Source organism: Apteryx rowi, unplaced genomic scaffold (genome assembly GCF_003343035.1).
Source record: "Apteryx rowi isolate R43461 unplaced genomic scaffold, aptRow1 scaffold_581, whole genome shotgun sequence".
NCBI classification, from domain to species: domain Eukaryota; kingdom Metazoa; phylum Chordata; class Aves; order Apterygiformes; family Apterygidae; genus Apteryx; species Apteryx rowi.
Genome location: NW_020450851.1, coordinates 327,005 through 347,330, shown reverse-complemented (window position 1 = coordinate 347,330; position 20,326 = coordinate 327,005). Strand labels below are relative to the sequence as shown.

The window sequence follows — 20,326 nt, the reverse complement described above, 5'->3', positions numbered from 1 at the left end:
CTGACCACAGGTGATTACATGCTTGTTGCCTACAAATATTCTAAGGGTCAAAATGCAAGAGGCAGAGGGGAGAGAGATGGACAAAAAACAAAACAAAAACAACTTTCCCTCCTCTTCTGAGGAAAGCAAGCATAAATGTTTCGGGTGCAATCAACAGGGCAACCTGTTAGACATGCCCCGGTAGCCATGTGCTTCCACAGTTATATTTCAGCCATTTCTGAGATTATGAAAATTACATTTTTTGAGAGCATGTGCTCTGTTAAAGTAGACTGTTACAGGTAAACGCGACAAATTGACAACCACTCGGGCCGGGTTGCATAAATTCCAATTTAATAAAATAATTGAGCAAGTTACAAGTAAGCAAAACAGCGCTGGGCGGCCGGGGGAATCTCCTGCTCCACCAACGGCGCGCGCAATCCCCCCCTCRCAGTCTCCTTATATGCAATTCCAGCTCCAGGTAYATGTGGCACTTCCTGTAACTTCTGCGGTTGCGCCGGCTGTTGCTAGGGGGTCTTCTTCAGCCCTCTGCATTGTGAGTGGTGACCCTCAGGTCACGCATATATTTTACAACTTTCGAAGTCGTGCTATATTTCACAGTTGTGTGACAWCGCCATCACCATATTAGGCTATCTAAACTAACATTGCCGCTTYGCTAKCTCAACTCCCTTATCTCAGGCAGGGTACATGCCCCCACCACAGGATGTAGGATGTTCCCACAGATGTTTCCAAGGCTGTTTCTTACTTTGATGTAACCAATTAGCACACATCACAGTCCAGGCTGTTTCAAGGCTGTTTCTCAATTTGATGTAACAAATTAGCACATATCACATAGACGGACTATGATTTCTCAGTCTTGTCTCATTCTACCATGAAACGCATGCTTTCGACTGATCATCTGAAAGAGACAACTGAGGACTGCATCACTTTAAAGAAATAGAGTTGTTTGCAATTACTCCAGAAAAAGACAGAGGAAGAATGAAAAACTGAGATCTAAAGTTTCTGCCTGTGATTCCAGAGACTACAGTTTACACAGCCATAACTTAAATGATTGAAGTCTGAGCTTGTGATGACAAGAAAAAAAAAGGGGGGGGGGGAAGCAAGCAGCCTGCTGTAACTGCCAAATAGACAGCGTAAACTTTCTTTTGCTATCTTCAGGTGTGATTTAAGAAACTATACTTTTAAGGAGAAACATATCCTTTGTCAGAACAGGCTGTATACAAGAGATAAGAGCTATACAAAAGTTAGGTATTTTTGTTATATTATAAGACAAAAGGAATCAGGAAGGGGAGAATAGGAACACTACATTAGCACAGACACATTTATATTAATGCCCGACTCTGCCAGTTCAACAGCTCCAAGAATCAAAACTCAAGAGGTTTTAAATTCTACTTAGAACCAGAATTTCTCTAGAGCATAAGACCTGTTGTTATCTCTAACTTGTCTGAGAATCCCTTGTTGGCATTATAAAAGCATTCTTTGTCGAATGAGTGAAAAACAGACAATAAGAAATCCTTTTACTAACTGTAGATTGTCCACTGAGCTCTTAGGACATTTCTGAAGAGCCTGCTCTGAATCCTTATCTAATCAGTAGAAAAAAAAGGGAGCATATTGAAGCTTTTTAAGCTTATCTTTTCCTTATTTTGTATGAAAACTAGCTTACTTAGATCTAACTTTTATGCACTCAGTATGTGGCGTAATGATTAAGAGATCAGTCAACTGACTTGGAAAACAAGGGGGACAATTTCAACAGTAAAGACGCTATCAATTCCCTTAAAATGAAGAAAATAAGACACTTCCATTTCTATGGATACAGTATCTCCCATATCACCATTATCATATTCAAGCTGTGGCAGCATTTCAGACAGGTTGCCACCTTTGGGTTACAAAAACTTACCACCACATATTGAAAGAAAGGTATAAATTAGGCCGTACTGTGTGGAGTTTAAGAGATGAAAACAGCAACTCATTTTGAACACACACACATTTTCAAGCTTAATTATACATCATCAGGCAAATGCTAGTCTCAGCCATTTATGGATAAGCTATATTTAATCAAAGAAAACTACTAAGTCCAATCAACAACATATTAGCATTCTTTATCTGAGGCCATAAAATACACCAATGGCCTACAAACAAAATAGCATAAGGAGAAGAGACCCTACAGCATCATCCAGAAAGTTTTAGAGAAGACAGTTTTGTAAGAGTCTGATACTGCTGCGAGACCTGAACCAGGAGGTTGTCCTGTCTTGTTTAGAAATGCATCAAATTCCAACTAGATGGAGTCAAGGTTCCAGAAGAAAACATGCTAACTTAAACAGCATTAAAGCAGAGTTATTTATACAATNTTCACATTTACATCTCCAAAGCAATTCAAAGCAAGGATGCCACAGATAGTTTGAGCTTAGTGAAGTGTGGAGAAAAATTACACTACACCTTCTCCCAAGAATACAGCAGAAAAATGCTAATCATTAGAAGATTACTTGATTGCACATATGACTAAGTATGCAAATAGTCAATCAACCTCAGCAGAACAGTGTGCACGTTTTAAATTTGCTAATCACAGCAATAATTTTGCATTTGTTTTGTTAGTGTTTCTCTCTTGTTTTGAGTCACCACAAAACCACATGCTACATGACAATTTGCATTCTGTATTTTTGACATACAGGTATGAATGCAAACAACTGAGAACAGGTATGATGATGTGATCAAGAGTAATATAACTCAGCCGTCACCTGGTTGTAAGAGACCCACACAAGCCTCCCACTGGGCTTCAGTCTCATTATCAATTACTGCCAAGTGCTTGGGGTCTCAGATTCAAACAAGGCCATAAGGTAAGCAACCTGACCTATTCCTCCTTTATGCTCAGAAGCCTCATTCAACCATAAAAATATGGCCAATGACATTCATGGCTTTGCTCCTCTGTCTATAAGCAAGCAGATCTGTGCTACTCTGCCTCTATAACCCAACAATCAACTTAATGACAAAGACCTCACGTCACTCCCCCAAAACAGGAAAGTACAGGTCAAGTTGTCCTGTAAAGTTCCTGGACAATGTCTAAAACAAAATCAGAGATATCTTAGGGTTAGGATCAAAGTACTTTTGAATCCTGCAGTGGCACATTAGAATACCTTGGAAAGACTATTGCATTTCTAGTGAAGAATTAATTGTTTCCCTCCCCCAGCCCCCCTTCAAATTCCTCTAAAATCCTGCTTGGCATCATGAGAGAGAAAAAAAAAAAAAAAAAAAAAAAAAACCAACCCAAAAAAAAAAAAATAGGAGGGAAAAAAAAAAAAAAAAAAAAAAAGGCAGCCTCCATGACAAACACAGTCAGAGGGGAGTCTGATCTTATGCAAAAAGGCTGCTCTACACCATAAGTATTCTTGGAACTTATCTGGAGAGGGAGATACAAAAAACAAACCAACAACCCGCTTTTAACAAGTCTAAAGCCTACGAAGAAAGCTAGATTAATGGTCCTGAATGCAAGTCTCATTTAGCAATATAAAGCAAGCAAACTTAAGATTTCACATGCTTCAGAACAGACTTATCTACAAATATAACAACAACTCCCATACAACTCACATTGAGATGGTGATCTCTCTGCTGAGAGTACCTGTAAAACAACCCTTTTCATCAGGGAAGAGTTGGTCACACCTGCAGTTGTTTCTTCAGCCTAGAAAAGTTGATTATGACCAATCTAATCAATAATGTAGTCTTTTTATTAAAGTTTTTTCACTATGTGAACTATTTTCAGATTGTGAGCAAGCTACCCCATACCTTCTCTCAGAAAGGATCAAGCTCCTCAAGTCTATTTGCAAAAGAATTTTTTCAGACTGATTCTCATGACTCTTTGAATCTCTTCCTATTATTCAACGTGCTTCTTGAGCTGAGAGCTCCAGAACTAGACATGGCATTGCATGAATTGCTGCAAACATACACAGAGCTCTGCTCCTAATCATTCTCTTCTATAAATCCAAGGCTAATTTGCTGGAGGGGAAAAGAGGGAGGGGGAGAGGAACGCTACAAACCATGCACACACAGTGGAAGCTCATGTTCAGGCCACCACAACAGTCTCCCATATCTTTTCATGGTTCTAGGACAGTTCTCTATTTCTTTTAAAAACAAGTGTGAGGCTATAATTTGAAAGTGTAAGTCTTGTTCTTTGGTAAACCTGTCACAAGCAAAAAAGCAATCCAGAACCACTCTGATCTACTTTTACTAACCATTCCTTAACAGAATCAGAGAAATTTAGTTTGGCAATAACTTCCAGTCATGGAGTCTGGAAAATCAGCACACTACAATGCCACTCTGAAGTGCCTGCACATTAATGCATGCAGCATGGGGAACAAACAGGAGGAACTACACAACTGACAGTGTGCAGTTACAGGGCTACAAACTCAGAGATGTGGTCAGACAGATCACACGACTGGGATGCCGCAATGGATGGATACAGGCTCTTTTGGAAGGACAGGCCACGAAGGTGAGGAGGGGGAGATGTTCTTTATGTGAGAGAGCAGCTGGAATGCATGGAGCTCTTCCTACAGGTGGATGATGAGCCAACTGAGAGCTTATGGGTCAGGATAAGAGGGCAGACCAGCATGGGTGACATTGTAGTGGGTGTCTTCTATAGACTGCCTGATCAGGAAGAAATAGATGAGGCCTTCAGACAACTGGAAGCCACCTCACATTCATGAGCCCTAGTCCTCACAGGAGGCTTAACCACCGTGATACCTGCTGGAGGGACAACAAAGCAGGGCACAAGCAATCCAGGAGTTTCCTGCACTGATGACAACTTCCTAACACAGGTGATTGAGGAACTGACAAGGAGAGGCACTCTGCTGGACCTCATACTTACAAACTAGGAAGAACTGGTCGGGGATATAAAAGTTAGGGGCAGGCTTGGCTGCAGTGACCATGAGCAGGTAGAGTTCAGGATCCTGCAAAGAGGAAGCAGGGCAAAAAGCAGGATCAAAACCCTGAGCTTCACAAGAGTCAGCTTCAGCCTTTTTGGGTATCTGCTTGGAAGAATCCCATAGGACAGAGCCCTGGAGAAAAGACAGGGTCCAGGAGAGCTGCTTTATATTCAAGGCTCACATCCTCCAAGCTCAAGAATGATCCATCCCAACAAGCAGAAAATTGAGCAAAGGCAGCAGGAAGCCAGCACGGATTCCAGATGCTCCTGACTAAACTCAAACATAAAACATAAAAGAGGTAGAAGCAGGGACAGGTGACCGAAGAGGAATACAGAGCCATTGCCTAAGCATGCAGGGATGGGGTTAGGAGAGCTAAAGACCATCTGGATTTGAATCTGGTGAGGAATGAAGGGCAACAAAAAAGGCCTCTAAGTACATAAGCAGCAAAGGAAAGGCTAAGGAAAATACAGGCCTGCTAAATGGGGTAGGGGGCCTAGTGACAAAGGACACAGACAAGGCAGAGGTACTGAATGTCTTCTTCACCTCAGTCTTTGCTGCTAAGACTGGCCTTCAGGAATCCCAGGCCCCTGAAACCAGAGGGGAAGTCTAAAGCAAGGAAGACTTACCCTTGGTAAAGGGGGATCAGGTTAGGGAACATTTAAACAAACTGGACGTACACAAGTCCATGTGCCCTGACAGGATGTACCTGCAAGTGCTAAGGGAGCTGGCTGATGTCATCAAAAGGCCATTCTCAATTACCTTTGAAAGATCATGGCCATCAGGAGAGGTTCCAGAGGACTGGAAGAGAGCAAATGTCACTTCTATCTTCCAGAGTGGCAAGAGGAGGATCCAGGGAACTACAGGCTAGTCAGCCTCACCTTGATTCTCACGAAGGTGATGGAGCAACTAATACTGAATACTATTCCCAGACATATGAGGGACACTAAGGACATCAGGAGTAGTCAGCATGGATTCACTACAGCAAAATCATGGTTAACCAACAGGACAGCTTCTGCAAAGAACAGTGGATGAGGGGAGAGCAGTGGATGTTGTTTACCTCTGCTTCAGTAAGGCTTTTGATGCAGTCTCCCATAACATCCTCAGACAAGTCAATGAAGCAGAGGCTACACAAGCAGACAGTGAGGTGGTCTGAAAACTGGCCAAATTGCTGGACTCAGAGGGTTGTGATCAGCGGCGCAAAGTCCAGTTAGAGGCCAGTCACTAGTGGTATCCCACACAGTCAATACTATTTAGCATCTTCATTAATGACCTGGATGATGGGACAGAGCAAATCCTCAGCAAGTTTGCAGACAATACAAAACTGGGAGGAGTAGCTGATACACCAGACCTTTGTGATGCAGCTCCAAGGGACCTCAACAGGTTGGAGAAATGGACAGAGAAGAATCTCACAGAGTTTAACAAAGGGAAATGCAAAGTCCTGCACCAGAGGAGGAATAACCCCTTGCATCAGCACAGGCTGGGGGCAAACCAGTTGGAAAGCAGCTTTGCAGAGAAGGACATGGGGGTCCTGGTGGACAATGAGGTGAATATGAGCCAGCAACGTGCTCTTGTGGCAAAGAAGAGCAACAGCATCCTGGGCTGTATTAGGAAGAGCATTGCCAGTAGGTCAAGGGAAGTGATCCTTTCCCTCTGCTCAGCACTGGTGATGCCCTATCTGGAATGCTGCGTCAAGCTCTGGGCTCCCCATTTACATGGGCTTAGCAAGACCAGCAAAGGACCACGAAGATGATTAAGGGACTGGAGCATCTCTCACATGATGAGAGGCTGTGAGAGCTAGGACTGGATAGCCTAGAGAAGAGAAGGCTCGGGGGGATTTTAACAATGCTTAGAAATATCTGATGGGAGGGTGTACAGAGGATGGGGCCAGACTCTTCTCAGTGGTGCCCAGAAACAGGACAAGAGGAAACAGGCACAAATTAAAACACAGGAAATTCCATCAGAACAACAGAAAACACTTTCTCACTGTGAGGGTGGTCAAACACTGGCATAGGTTGCCCACAGAGGTTGTGGATTCTCTATCCTTGGAGACAGTCAAAACCTGAATGGAGACAGTTCTGGGCAACCTGCTCTAGCTAACCCTTCTTTAGCAGGGGGGTTGGACCAGATGACATCTAGAGGTCTGTTCCAACCTCAACTATGCTGAAATTCTATGAGTCCTCTTAAGCTTTACTAGCAGTAATTCACTCTTTTCTTTCTCTTGATTAAGAAAAAGATTTAACTTGCATAGGGGAAGAACCACTCATAGGACCTCAAAAGCAGCACCTATTTACTTAAAGTGAGTTACTATGGCACATACAGTACACTGTTCAAAATCCTTTGGGGCCAGATGTGTACAAAGCATCCCTTTTTTCCTCTTTAAAAAAAGTGCCATTTGAACACACCTGATTATCCATGCAGTTCTGTTGAACTAGCAGGTCATATGAAGCATGACAACCAATAAAGAAAGGGAAATAAGTAACTGTTGTCAGAAACAGCTCAGCCACTGTATTCCATAGTCACCTGTTTTCCAAAAATTCTCATACTCTCAAAGAAGTGGAAACAAGCTCATTGCCATAGTGGGAGGGGAAAGAGTTTAAGGACCCAGAACTATTTAACTTGCATTCATTTTCTGCTCTTCTTCATTCACCCTGAACTTCTCTGGAGAGGGGAGTCTCATTAGCACAGGGCACTCTTCCAGTGGGCCACTGGAAAGCACAGGGCTATGCATTAGAGTCATTATGCCCCAGCCCCCCTCTTAATTGCAGAGGCTGAAGGAGAAACAGATTTTAACACTTCTTAGTGACTAAGAAGAGAACAGACCACTGGCAGTTTTCTCCATCAGAGGGATCTGTATACCAGCAGAGTAGCATCCAGTAATAATTTTAGTGCAGCTATATCTTTCCTCCATTAGAAACATGGCATATAAAATCCTGAAGGAAGAACTATTAAAATAGAGGACACTGGGCAAAAACTCAAGCTACTGTATTTTCTAGGGGTTTTTTTGTTTGTCCTTAGCCATGTATAAGAAGCCTCATGTAAAACAGAGTCCCTAGGACCCCAAAGTGAGTGTTATTGTTAAATAGTTCCCATGGATGCATGCATGGATAGACACAGTGAAAAATGTAAGACAGACAGTTAATTATCGCTATCTGACAAAGGTAGCATCCAAAAAAATCCATGTAGTGAGTAAAACACTCTTCAGATCAAATATTTTGCTATGAAGAGCTTCTGAAATATTAGACATCCACTTATGAAGTATTTGAAAAACAGTCAATGCTATGAAACTGATTGAATTAGGTATTTATGAAGGGGAGACTGCTACTAGTCATTTAAAGACTGGATCTAATACATCAAAAGGACTGCATCACATGTCACCCAGCCTCATCTGTTCATATACTTCTGTCCCACACACGGTACCTCCATAGTCCAGCCCTGACCAGCTCCATTCCAGACCTCAGCCTGATAAAGCCATCATTGACCTGACATGCAACAACACTGCTTTTCTGAAAAGCATTTCTGTTGGACTGCTGAATAGAAGGGCCTCTATTACAACTGTTTATCATATTGGGGGGAGGGGGCATCAACTCAGCTGGACTGGAATTCTGCTCAAAAGCCAGATCATCTCCTGCACCTCACCAACCACCTTTTCTTTCCAAGATCAGGAGAGAAGGTTTCATACCTGAGCTTTGCCTATATAAGTTAAAAACCAACCAAAACATGTTGGAGCATGGTTTGGAAAACAGCCTATGAAGTCCACAACCAAAGTTGTCACAATTAGGACAGCGACAGACAAGAAAATTTAGCATCATATGATATATTAAGAACTATGTTTCTAACACTAGGTTATGTAATTAGACATAGAACAAAACTTTCATTTTTGTGAAGCATCTTTAAATTGGCTTCCTTCCTAAGCAGAAGGGAAGCTCAAAAAGATTTTTAAAGTTCTCCAAAGAAATATCGTCACATGTTTCACCTTTTGAACATCAAGTCACACAACTACTTTGAAATTTAAGATTTTTTATATTCTTTAGGAAAAGCAGGAGGGGAAAAAAAAAAGTGGGGAGAATTTTGTTTCAAAATGTTTCAGTTTAGAACATGTGAGGACCTCTCCCAAGTTTCTTCAAAAACCCACTGGAATTGGCTCAATTTCACAAGCCACCACATTTCAGTGAAATGGGATTCAGCTGAAGCTGTTCCAACCAGGTCTACATTTAACCTCATGGGGCTCTATTCTTCCCTCAACAGAGGTGCAATTTAACTATACACATTACCAGATGACAGCTCAGGATACAGTTATCATGAGTACCCTCTACCCAGAGGGAATAGAGCCTATTCAATAATGCATCTTGTGAACACAGGAGAAAATATACTTTAAGCATACAAAACTAAGCCTGCTGGGAACACATTATAGCTGAGAATGCCTTCTTTCAAGCCTCTTGTCATTAGAAGCATTACAGATTACCTCCCAGAAAAAAAAAATATATATATATATACTGCTTGAAAATATCCCCTGCTTATGCTGAAACAATTGCTTTGTAATATCTAGTATTTTCTTTTTACAAGCAAGTGTTCTAAACCACTTATAAATGGTGAAGCCAATGTACTTTCATAATAACACTTACTTGGATATAAAGTCTCAAGTTTGACATGTACAGTGAGGAGCAAAGCATATGCTCTATTTCAGAAATAAAATTGATTGAGGCATGAAACTAATGTAAAGATAGAAGACATATACCCTACACATGTACCCCTCCTAGCTGGCTCCAGTCTGTTTCAAACCACACAAATCCCCAGCCAACATTTGGGCAGTCTCTATGGCTTCCCCTCTCTCTCACCCACTTGTTCAGAGCCGGTGCTGGATGCAATCCGGCAGAGATCGCTAGCATTCTGCCAGCCTCTGTTTGAATGCCAACTTGGAAAATAGGCAGAAAAAACACTAGCCTTGCAAAACAAGCACACAAACACTGCAGTGAGTGGTCAAAGAAAAAAGTGCAAAAAAAAAGTAGGTGTGTGTGGAGTTGCCTAGCTCCAACCTAAAGCAACTCTCATCTAAACTGATTCTGGGAGGCAGACTAAACTAGTATAGGTCTCTTCAAGTTCATGAAAGTCCCAAAAGGGACAGCAGAGGAAACTACTATCACCAGGGAAACACCAGCTCTGAAAGGAACACTCAAGCCCCAGTGATCCTCCTCTCTGCATCACTGAAGTCTCTGAAGGCTGCAGCCCCAGCAGCTACTATGCTTAAGTCTCCAAGGTAGAGTGCATCTACCCCAGTTAACTCCGTGCAGGCCCAGATCTACTCTCATGCAAAATTCAGCCACCATCTGCTTTGTAAGGCTTCAGGCCCTTACTATGGGACCACCTTAGGCTGAGGAGGCCAGAAAAGTGGAGATCAGAACACAGTCCACGCAGGCCCAGGCTCCCAAGAGGAGCACACTACCGTCTACCCCTTCAGCAGCTGCCCAGGGCTCAGTTCTTCCTAGATACAGAGCAGACAACTGAGGCAAGAGATGCAGGGCTCCACACACCCCTGTCAGATCTCTTGGCCTGAACTGAGAGGGCAACAGTAGGCACAGGTCTATTCTATTTACCTTGTTCTGTCTGTCCTATCCAGGGGCTCTCTCCTGTATTTATACAGATAATTAAGTGAAGCCTGAGCTCTGACCTCCATTTGCATGGCAGGGGACATTCTGGAAGCAAGGAAAATATCAAGGAAACAGCAGGCTGCACATGAGCATCATGCAGCACAGACCACAGGCCACTCTCTCTGGCGGGGAGAGACTATGGAGCCCCCTTTTCCATGCATGGCACCACCCACGCAACCCCAGCTGCAGGACTGTCCCTAGAAGCTACCACAATACACATAGTAAGGTTTCAAAGCTACAGAAAAGGCAGGTGTCTCTATGCTACATCCTCTTTGCTCACTCAAGGCCCAGCCTCCTACACAACATCAGCTCCCCTTGGGCACTTGGCTGAAGGTACAGCTAATGACTCATTAGACGGCAGAGAAGAGAAATCCCTCTCCTAGCTTCCTCAGTAGGGTGGTGTTAAGAAGAAAGGATAAGAAAACACATTTCAAAGCATTTTCATCACTTATGTCATCAGATTTAAGTCTGAATACCTGAAAGGAGAGGATACTTGAATGCAAGAGGCCATATTTACAATTATTTTGCCAGTCACAACTACTCACTACAATTAAGAAGATGTCTACATGTACCTACCTGGGTGGTGGCACTTTAGATGGCCCACATTTCATTTGTCAAGATCAGCTACACATGTAAACAACAGGAACTGGCTGCACCAGAAAAACAAGGCAACTCTTCTACCTTCCTAAAGCAAAGCTGGGATACATCACAGCAAATCTCAGTGTGCTAAAAGGGACACTAGGATATTGGGAGGCAAATCTACACAGAAAAATATTTGTTGGCAACTTCTTTCTATCAGAAAGACTGAAGGATCCAAAGTGATCTCAAAAACACACCTACCAAAGCCTGGGTACCACTGTGACTCAGACAGGCATCAGAAGTGCCATGAGGATAGATTGATTTGATGGCATTTCCGGTTTATAAGGTAATAACTCTATCTTCAGCTGATTAAACACTTCAGTCTGGAAGTTTGAACCAATTATTAGCAGTAAGGCTGAAAATTTCAGTTTCAAATATAACTATTAATAAAACTGCTATAAAGCACCTTTGACCTTGAGTAAAGCACCAACACTGAAGTTTTAAATAAGCAGGTTAAACAAAAAGTTCAACTAGTTTGGAAACTTCCAAGGAAAAAATGCCTTCCCTAGCTCTGAACTGAAAACTAAGGTGCTTTTAGTTTCCAGTAGGAGAGATGGGACCATCTCAGATTTACCCAGCATCTTCATCAATACCATCCACAGGTGGCAATAAAATTCTGTGAACCTGGTAGAAAAATTATGCCTACAGTGCCTCTGCCAGAGTCCATGTTTCATATTGTCTCTCCAAGACATTAGTACAAGCCAGATTCATGAGGGTATTAAGCACTTCTTTTAATTTTAGGGAGAATTTCTGGATCTGAACCTCTTTTAATTTTAGGGAGAATCTCTGGATCTGAACCTACCCACCTGTGTTCAAGATTTCAAAGATTCAGCATTCAATTAATCCTTAAAAAAAAAAAAAGTCTACTGCACAAAAGTGTAAAGAGTCATGATATATCAAGTTCTAAAATAATATGAATAAACCAAGTGCATTTGTATAAGCTCTGAAGTTACTATTTTAAAGTTGTGTAATTTTGCAAAGCAATTGAAAAGTCTTTCACCCTGCCAGCACAAAACTATCCATAATTTCCTTTAGTTCAAATTGTTTGCTCTACAATTTGAGTCTAAATCCTGTAACTACATTGTCCAGTTTTCAACAACTGTAAGTGTACTAACTAATATGATGTAAGAACAATTAAAAGCTCAGTCAAGATGGTTTCCTTTAGATTAAGAAAACAAACAAAAGACATTCCTTTCTGAACAGCAGTTTTGTGACTCATTTCTTCCCACACCATAAGTGTGAAACAATTAGGCAATGTTATTTGTTACGGACATTTGTTCCTTCACCCGATCTTTTACTTCAGGCTCCATAAGTAATGAAAAAAATATTCAGACTGCTTGTCCTTAGATTTACTTGATCCATTTTACAAGTAGGAAAAAGTTCCAAACGCTTTTCAGGGAAAAAGCTAACACAATACAGTAACTATAAAACATATTTCTGAACTCCTAGCTTTCCTCACCTGCAACAAATTCTGAACAAGTTTACTTAGTACAAAAGTAGCCAAATACACAAGCAAAAAAAATAACATACCTCAGCTGCACAGTCCCTCCTTACTTTGCCAGAACTGGTCTTTGGCATCTCTGATCTGTATTTAAGTTTAGTAACAGTCCCTAAATATTGATCAGAAAAAGGTCACGAGGGAAACAATAACAACCCTATTGGCAGGAAGAGTGATAGCACAATATATTTTTCTCAGTAGTTAAGCAGTTAATTCAATAGTGACTGTAGCTGACTACATGAACTGTACTAGTATAAGATACACTGGTTATCTCATTAAGCCTATGAGTAGCCCTACTGTGTTTGAAGTTACACAGAAAATAAGACTTACCACGCAATTGCCCCCAAATTAATTTTCTTTTCAAATATCTCGTTTGACCTCTTCCTTTTCTACCTTAGAAACCAAATCCAGATTTTAGTCATAGTCATTTCTATATTAAAAATTGCTACCAGATTTGAGTGAGCCATTCTCAAAGATAGTATATACATAACTTTTCTTCAATTTTATGTAAAAACTGAATGCAAAGGGACAACTTTGGGGAGACATTTGTATCAATACAAAGCTACATACACACCACAGTTTATAATCATGTATCTTCACTCACTCTAAACAAGGAACAATACCTTGAGTCCTAGTAGGTGTGAACAGCAGAAAACAAAAGGAGAAGCTGAGAAGTTGTATGAGCAAGCTGAAGTCCTGAATGACTTAACTGGTCATTTCCTTCTGGTTTTTTTTTTCCCTTCTTTTTTTTTTTTGGGGGGGGGGGGTGTGTGTGTGTGCAGGGACAAATACACAATCAGAGCATTAGCAAAGTTAAAGCTCTTAGATGAATATGGCAAGCTTAGACTGCACTGGTTTCACAACTAACTTCAACAGAAAAGCACTACCTAAAAAAACCTACTTATGCAATGCAATTTCTAAAATACTGCTGATATCACTAAAAAAATCTTGACATAACTTAATTAGTGTATAGCCATCTGCTACACAGGGTGAGACAACATACAAGTTCCAGAGTAGCCATTAGCATAAAAAAGCCATATATCCTTGTCTAGAAAGCTCTTACTTTTTTTTGAAAGGCAAGCATATGTCCCAAGTCTTGTAGACCTATATGAAAGGTTTTTTTGTTTGTTTGTTTTAAAAAGCTCCTGGAGAATTTTCTACCCCCAGTTACTGCCAATTATTTCATTAAATTGTACCATTGAACAAATGCATCCACTACAGTTCTGCTGATCTGTCTTCCCCCAACCCTTTTGCAAGAAGCTGAAAGTTGATGGCAGTCGGATCTATCCCAGTGCTCAGTTTGGAACTGCATCAACAGCAACAAAGGGAGAGTTGCAGTGTGAAAATAAGTGAGAAAAAAATCCACCTAATAGAGGGCTAGTCTGAATTACACATGCAATTTGTCTTTTCTCACCCTTTTAAAGTGCTGCTTCTATGTAACTAGTATTACCACAGAGCTAAAAAGCACTTGCTCGAGAGATTCCAGCTAGGTAATCAATAGCCAAAATATACCAGTGCTACAAGTACAGCAATAGCTGTTTATATCAAAGTTTAATACTTAAAGAAAAAACAGCTTAAGTGTGCAAAAGATTTTAGCCTCTTTGCAGACCCATAGCATTCATCTAATTCCTATCTTCCTTATAGACTGTTTCATGCCAGCAAATAAAAAAAAAAAAAAAAAGGCTAAAAGTTCTCCTTTGATGTAACAAACAAGCCATGATGCCAGTCTCCTTCATAAGCCAAGCATTTGGAGGTATTGGGGTGTGGGGGGGGAAAGCTTTCTTCAGAAAGAAGATACCAAGTACACAATATATAAGATGAAGCAACTGACAGAGGACCCTAAATACTAGTCTGCCAAAACATAATTTAACAAGCCCAATAATTCCTATTCCCAGAGTAAACATGAGTCCTCAGAGAAAGGTGGAAGGAGCATTCAAACACCTCTAGATGCAATTAATATCTTATCTAATGCTCATTCCTGTGCCCCAAAATATGTCAACTTATATCTGGGCTGCATTAAGTTATCTTCTACATTGTAATGTATATATATCTGTAGGTCTGAGTCATCTGTTTATCATATTCCTAGTATATATATTCTCATATGCTCCCACAGATTAGCCCTTTCTTCTGTAAAGTAGATCCACATTTTTGTCATCTTTCAGAGTCCTTTTCCAAGTCTTGTACAACCTTACTTGTTCTTGTATTATGGAAAAGAATAAAGGCCTCCCATTTTACTTTTCCCTGCATCATTTGTTTGGATCCATTGTATTCCTTCACACTGACCAATTCTTTAAACTACCATTCCATTCACATTTCCTTTTTTTCATTATTTTTTTAATAATAATAATAATAATATATTAAAAAAAAAAAGGATCTTCTATTATCTTTCCAAACTCTTGAACACAGCTTCCTGAGTTTTTAAATCAGCAACTTTCTATTTTCTGAGAGATACCCATTTGATTTCAAGAACTCTTTCCACATACCACTTCATGACAAGGGAATAAAAAGTCCTTTCTTGCTCATCAAGAGACATGGTTTCTACTGTAGAAATTAGAACCTTCTTTGTCTATTTATTAATTAAAAGAAAAAGTCAGCCTCCAGACAGAATGCCCTCACTTTTGATGTAAGAATCCTTTCCACTAGCTTCCTCAAACACCTTTACCTTATTCATTATAGTAGGTGTCACCTAAGGTTTTCATAGGTTTCTTCTTCCAAGGATATTAATTATATTACAATATGAAGACTGTAAGAAGGATAAAAAAATGAATTGGAAAATCTTGAAATATAGCTTCTAGATATAACTGCTAAGTTGAACACACCTGTGGTTTTCTTCATTTCTATTTGTAGATGCCAAAACCAGAACCATTCAATCAAAAGTAGATGCAAGTTTTGCCAGTTCCAGTAAAGAGGGAAAAGCTCCGAGAGTAGGTTTCCAGGCAACCTTTTTTTTCCCCTTCCATTGAGGTTATAGAAGTCTAGCTTTGCCCACCTCTAGTGAAAAGGCTTCGAAATAAAACTTAAAAACATCCCCAAATCAACATCTTATAGGACACTTATGAAAAGGACATACTCAAGGAAACACTGCAAGCACTACCAAACCCTGTAAATCTTGTAAGAGCAATTAGTACTACCAATTTAAGAGTTGTTTACACAAGTAAAGACCATTCATTCATTTTCAAAATGCTTTAATAAAGCTGTCAAAAATATTATTTCAGAGATAGGAAAAGTCAGACAGTAGGATGAACTGATTCTCTTTTCTTTCTTCCCTGTTCCGCTTTGCTGCGCTTCCCTTCTCCACACTCACCATAGTCAGTAAAGAGTTTATATCCCAGAGGCTCCCAGTCCAGGTTTGCTGCTAATCATATGCACTCACAGCACCTATTGAGCATTCACAATACCTGGCCTGACTTTCAGAGGCATGGCACAACTGCCTACTCCCACTCATATCTGTGAAAAATTGAAGTCAAACCAGTCAGGCTCTAACATCCACACTTGGTTTCCACCAGAGAAACTTACTTAGTACTTCAGAGAACATACTTAGAAGAAATGAGTTCTTGCAGCAAGCCAAGAATATTCAGACACACACAGCCTCTCAAAGCTAACAGCCCAGGCAGCAAAACCAACATCCAGACTAGATCGCAGGCTAGTGTTACTGCTGTAGCAATTCCTCAGTTATACTGACTTAAGAGCAGGAATGAGCACAACAAATCCACACCTGCCACGGGACACTAAGATCATCCTTGGTAAAATGTTAATGACACATGCTTTGCATATTAGAACAAGCTGCCTTCTGTGTTATCACCTATACATTTATTATGACTCAGTATTTAGGGAATTCTAATGATTTGTTTATATACTCAGCAGCTGCTCATCATGTAAGTTATTAAAATGCATTTTCTATCTAGAAGAGCTGAGAAAAATGTCAGTGACATAACATTTGAATTAGAAGATTCAAAGATTTTAATTTTTGCCTCTAATCTGTGACATTCTGCCTCTTGCTACTGCTATGTTCAGTCCCCTTGAGGCTAAGAAAGTGAATGCCTCAGTACCACAGCTTCCTATAAATAAAAGCACAGAAATAGATTGATATAGGTTTTTAAGACTAATCAATGATATAAGTGGCACAGTTAGTACCTTACAAGCCACAGCAGTATCTCACAAAAGGCAAATGTTTACACAATTCCTTTGTTTTAAGTGCAAGGTCATATTTACAGAACTAGATAGACATGAACTACAAACAAATACTGAGGTTGTTGAAGTACAAGTCATAAGCAGAAGGTAACCTTTTAATCACACTAGATAACACCTTACATTTTCATAGTAACTTTCACTGCACCAAAGAATCCCAGTCCCTCTAGAAGTTACAGGCATGCATCATTACTGGAAGCAGAAAATGGCACTATGAAGAACACACAATATGCTGCACAGTATATACATAAAAAATTCTATTTAAAGAAGATTCTAACCTGAGGCATGCATCTAAACCCTAAAATTAAGAAGTCAATAGCACAGCTACATCCTGCATATATTACACCTCACTAACTTTATTTCAGATAGCAAAACCCAGCCTTTCCTTGGTAAGTTTGGCAGACTGCCAGTCCAACAAATTGACCCCAAGATGTAAACAGGTTTCTTTCTCACATGAACTACTATCTGCATTAATGATTGTATATGTACTTTTGAGGGGAAGACAGTTTACACAATCTAATTTGGCCTCTAATGAGAGCATAGCTGACAGATGCTATGTCTGTGCAACCTAATCTGCCATCGATTCAGATATGCAGATGCAGTTGGACACAGGCAGAACAGCCCTACATAGAGTCTTTGTCACTGCAGGAACACTGGAGAAACACTGAATGATCTAAATACTGCCTCGCAACCTAATTCTAAGATCTACTACTTAGATACACTCCACCTTTCCCTTTATTAACTCCAGGTTACTATTGTTTAGTTTAAAAGTATACATGCATTCTGGGGGAAATTTATGTGAGGACTTGAGATGCAAAGTCAACGTTCTGATCATTAAGACATACGCTTAGCTTGAACAGGACAGATAAAAGACATAGAAGCTAGGTTTATAAATATGGAGCTGGGAAATCTGATTCCATAGTTCTGTTCTCAGATCTGCCACTGATTCCCTAGGGCCTTTGCCAAGTTACTTAATATATGACAATCTTTTACCTGCTAAGCACAATGAACACATTCTGGTAAGCTCATAAGGATGAGGATAGGGTGGTCCAGATGACATTCCCATGCACAGAGTGAAGCATGCCACATGATGCAGAACATGAGTCATTTTGTCAAAATTCTGATGAGCAGAACCCAAACCTCTTGCAAGATCAGGTGTTATCCTGTCTATAACTGTATGCACAAGTGTTCCCAACTCCTATCTAACAGCAGCAACCCATCCACTAAGCTAACAGCAAAACACACGCACCCTAAGTCTACACTCATACATACATTTACCTTCTCTCATGACAAAGCAAAGAAAACATCAAAAAGCATTGGGAGAATATTTAAAGACAACAGTGCTTATTATTATAACCTCCGCTTTGAGTGGGACCACATCCCAGAGAGGAGCAAACAGATCCCTCCTTCTGCTCTTTCTAGTCTCAAATCCTATTCTTTACATAGGACATGTAAAGTTTATTTACTTTTGAGGAAAAATGCATATGCTTGCTTGACAAAAAGCAGACACTAGGAAAGCACATCAGAAGAGCTACCCAACAGTAAGAATCAAAATTCAGCTCTTACTGAGAAAAAGCACCAACAGTGACTTCCTAAAGGCATAAAGATACATTGAATAGGCTAACAAACTACACAAGGAACTGGAAGACAGGACTAGGTACCTAAACCACTAACTTGATACATGACATCAGGTACAGAACTTCACCCCTCTCAGTCTCAGCTTACACTTCAGTAAAGCGATAACGATAAATTATCTACCACACAACATGGGCAGGGAAGACTTTATTAATTAATTATTACAAAGCAATTTGAGAGCTATGGATGTAAAGCTAGCACATATATATAAACAACTCCCCCCCCCCCAGCCCCCAACAACAAATTAGAAGAAAGATGAGACACATTACCCAAAAGCTCCAGTCAGCACTCCAGCTATACTGAGCAGGAACCTGCATTTTCTCTGTGCACACACCAAGAGTCTCCTCTGAATCTGCAAGTAGCTGGCTAACATGACCATGATCCACTTCATGAACTTCCTGTGAACAAACAAGCAAGGTATGTAATCTGACAACAGAGAAGAAAGGTGCTGAAATAAGACAGTTAATCCATTTACCAACCATAAGTTAGATGAAAACTTCAAGTGCTAGATTCACCAAGGTGAATGCCATGGAAACACTTCTCACTGACAGCCTTTTCACCGATTTTACATTTAAGAGTATATTACATTTATTATTTGCAGAGTATATTATTTCCACAGCAATACATCAACTTGCATATTGAAACTGCATAGACATTTGAAACTAGAATAGTGTTAACAAGACATCAGTTTATAACAAGCAGGACAGCTCCAGAATCTAAGGAACCTTTCAAAAATTGAGCAAGGTCATGTAGATCCAACACCTGCCAGAAAACTGACATACAGTATTATATAGAGAGATAGCATAAATATAATTTGTAGTATTTCTATTAAATAATATTTTATGAAAAAATAAACAACAGACACCAGAGGCAAGCAGTTCTGTTAACATTACTTGTTATAAAAAAACCTCTTCTGTAGCACTTTCCACTGATAGATAAAAATTTTCTTCATATGGCAGATCAGTCTTGCTTTATGAAAGGAAACCGAGCCATGGAAAGAGAAAGACATTTGTCCCAAGTCACCCAGCAAACCGAGGCAAAACCATTCCAGGATCCTGACCAATAACTAACACTGCTTGTACTACCTAATGTGTCAATAAGAGATGCAAAACTGTTGTTTCTAGTTTAGAATGGCTCAAAAATTGAGTTGAGGTTGACATGCGTGTGCCAATGGCTAGAGAGGGGTGCAGCACACATCCCCAGCGCTCTTCCAAAGCCAAAGCCAGGGAAACAGCCTGGACTGGGGGGATGCTCTGACAAGGCAGCTCAGGCACATCCACGGGTCAGAGAGCGACAGGAGACAACCCTGCCCACCAGCTAAGGCAGAAAGCAGAGCTGCTTTCGCCTCTCTGAAGGGCTACTTCAGGCTATGGGGTGGGAGAGAAAGAAATGCCGTTTTCCGGATGTTTTCCCCACACAGATATACAGACTCACTACAGTTTTAAACAGCTGTTATTTACCTTTATTCACCACGATCCCCCACACAGCGCACAAACTTGTCAGTGTGAGCGTAGCCCTCCCGACCCACTACGTGGTTACAGCTGCGAGCCGCCGAGTGCTCCCTGGCCCAGCCCCGGCACCAGGAAGCCCACAGCCACCTCTCGGGGGGGCTGCCGGGTCCGGGAAGGCCGCCAGCTCCCAACGCGGTTCGCCCAGCCCGGCGGGCCCTGACGGCCCCCTCCCACGGCCAGCAGCGCCCAGGCGAGGGCGAGTGCCAGCGCTCCAGGGGCTGCGGCGCCCCGGGGCACCCCCGGCGACAGCAGAAGTTTCCAGACACGGGGCGCCGCGCCGCCGGGGGGGGGAGGCCGCGG

The 20,326-nt window shown here is 41.0% G+C and overlaps 1 protein-coding gene across 7 annotated transcripts in view; it reads right to left on the bottom strand.

The window, feature by feature from the left end:
- GRAMD1C (GRAM domain containing 1C) overlaps positions 1-20,326 on the bottom strand; it is a 58,878-nt gene that overhangs the window by 38,113 nt on the left and 439 nt on the right. For all 7 annotated transcript variants that reach the window (XM_026082560.1, XM_026082563.1, XM_026082562.1 and 4 more), the window contains exon 2: positions 18,785-18,913. In XM_026082560.1, the coding sequence (XP_025938345.1) occupies positions 18,785-18,913 (129 nt within the window). The remainder of the gene's footprint in view (positions 1-18,784; positions 18,914-20,326) is intronic.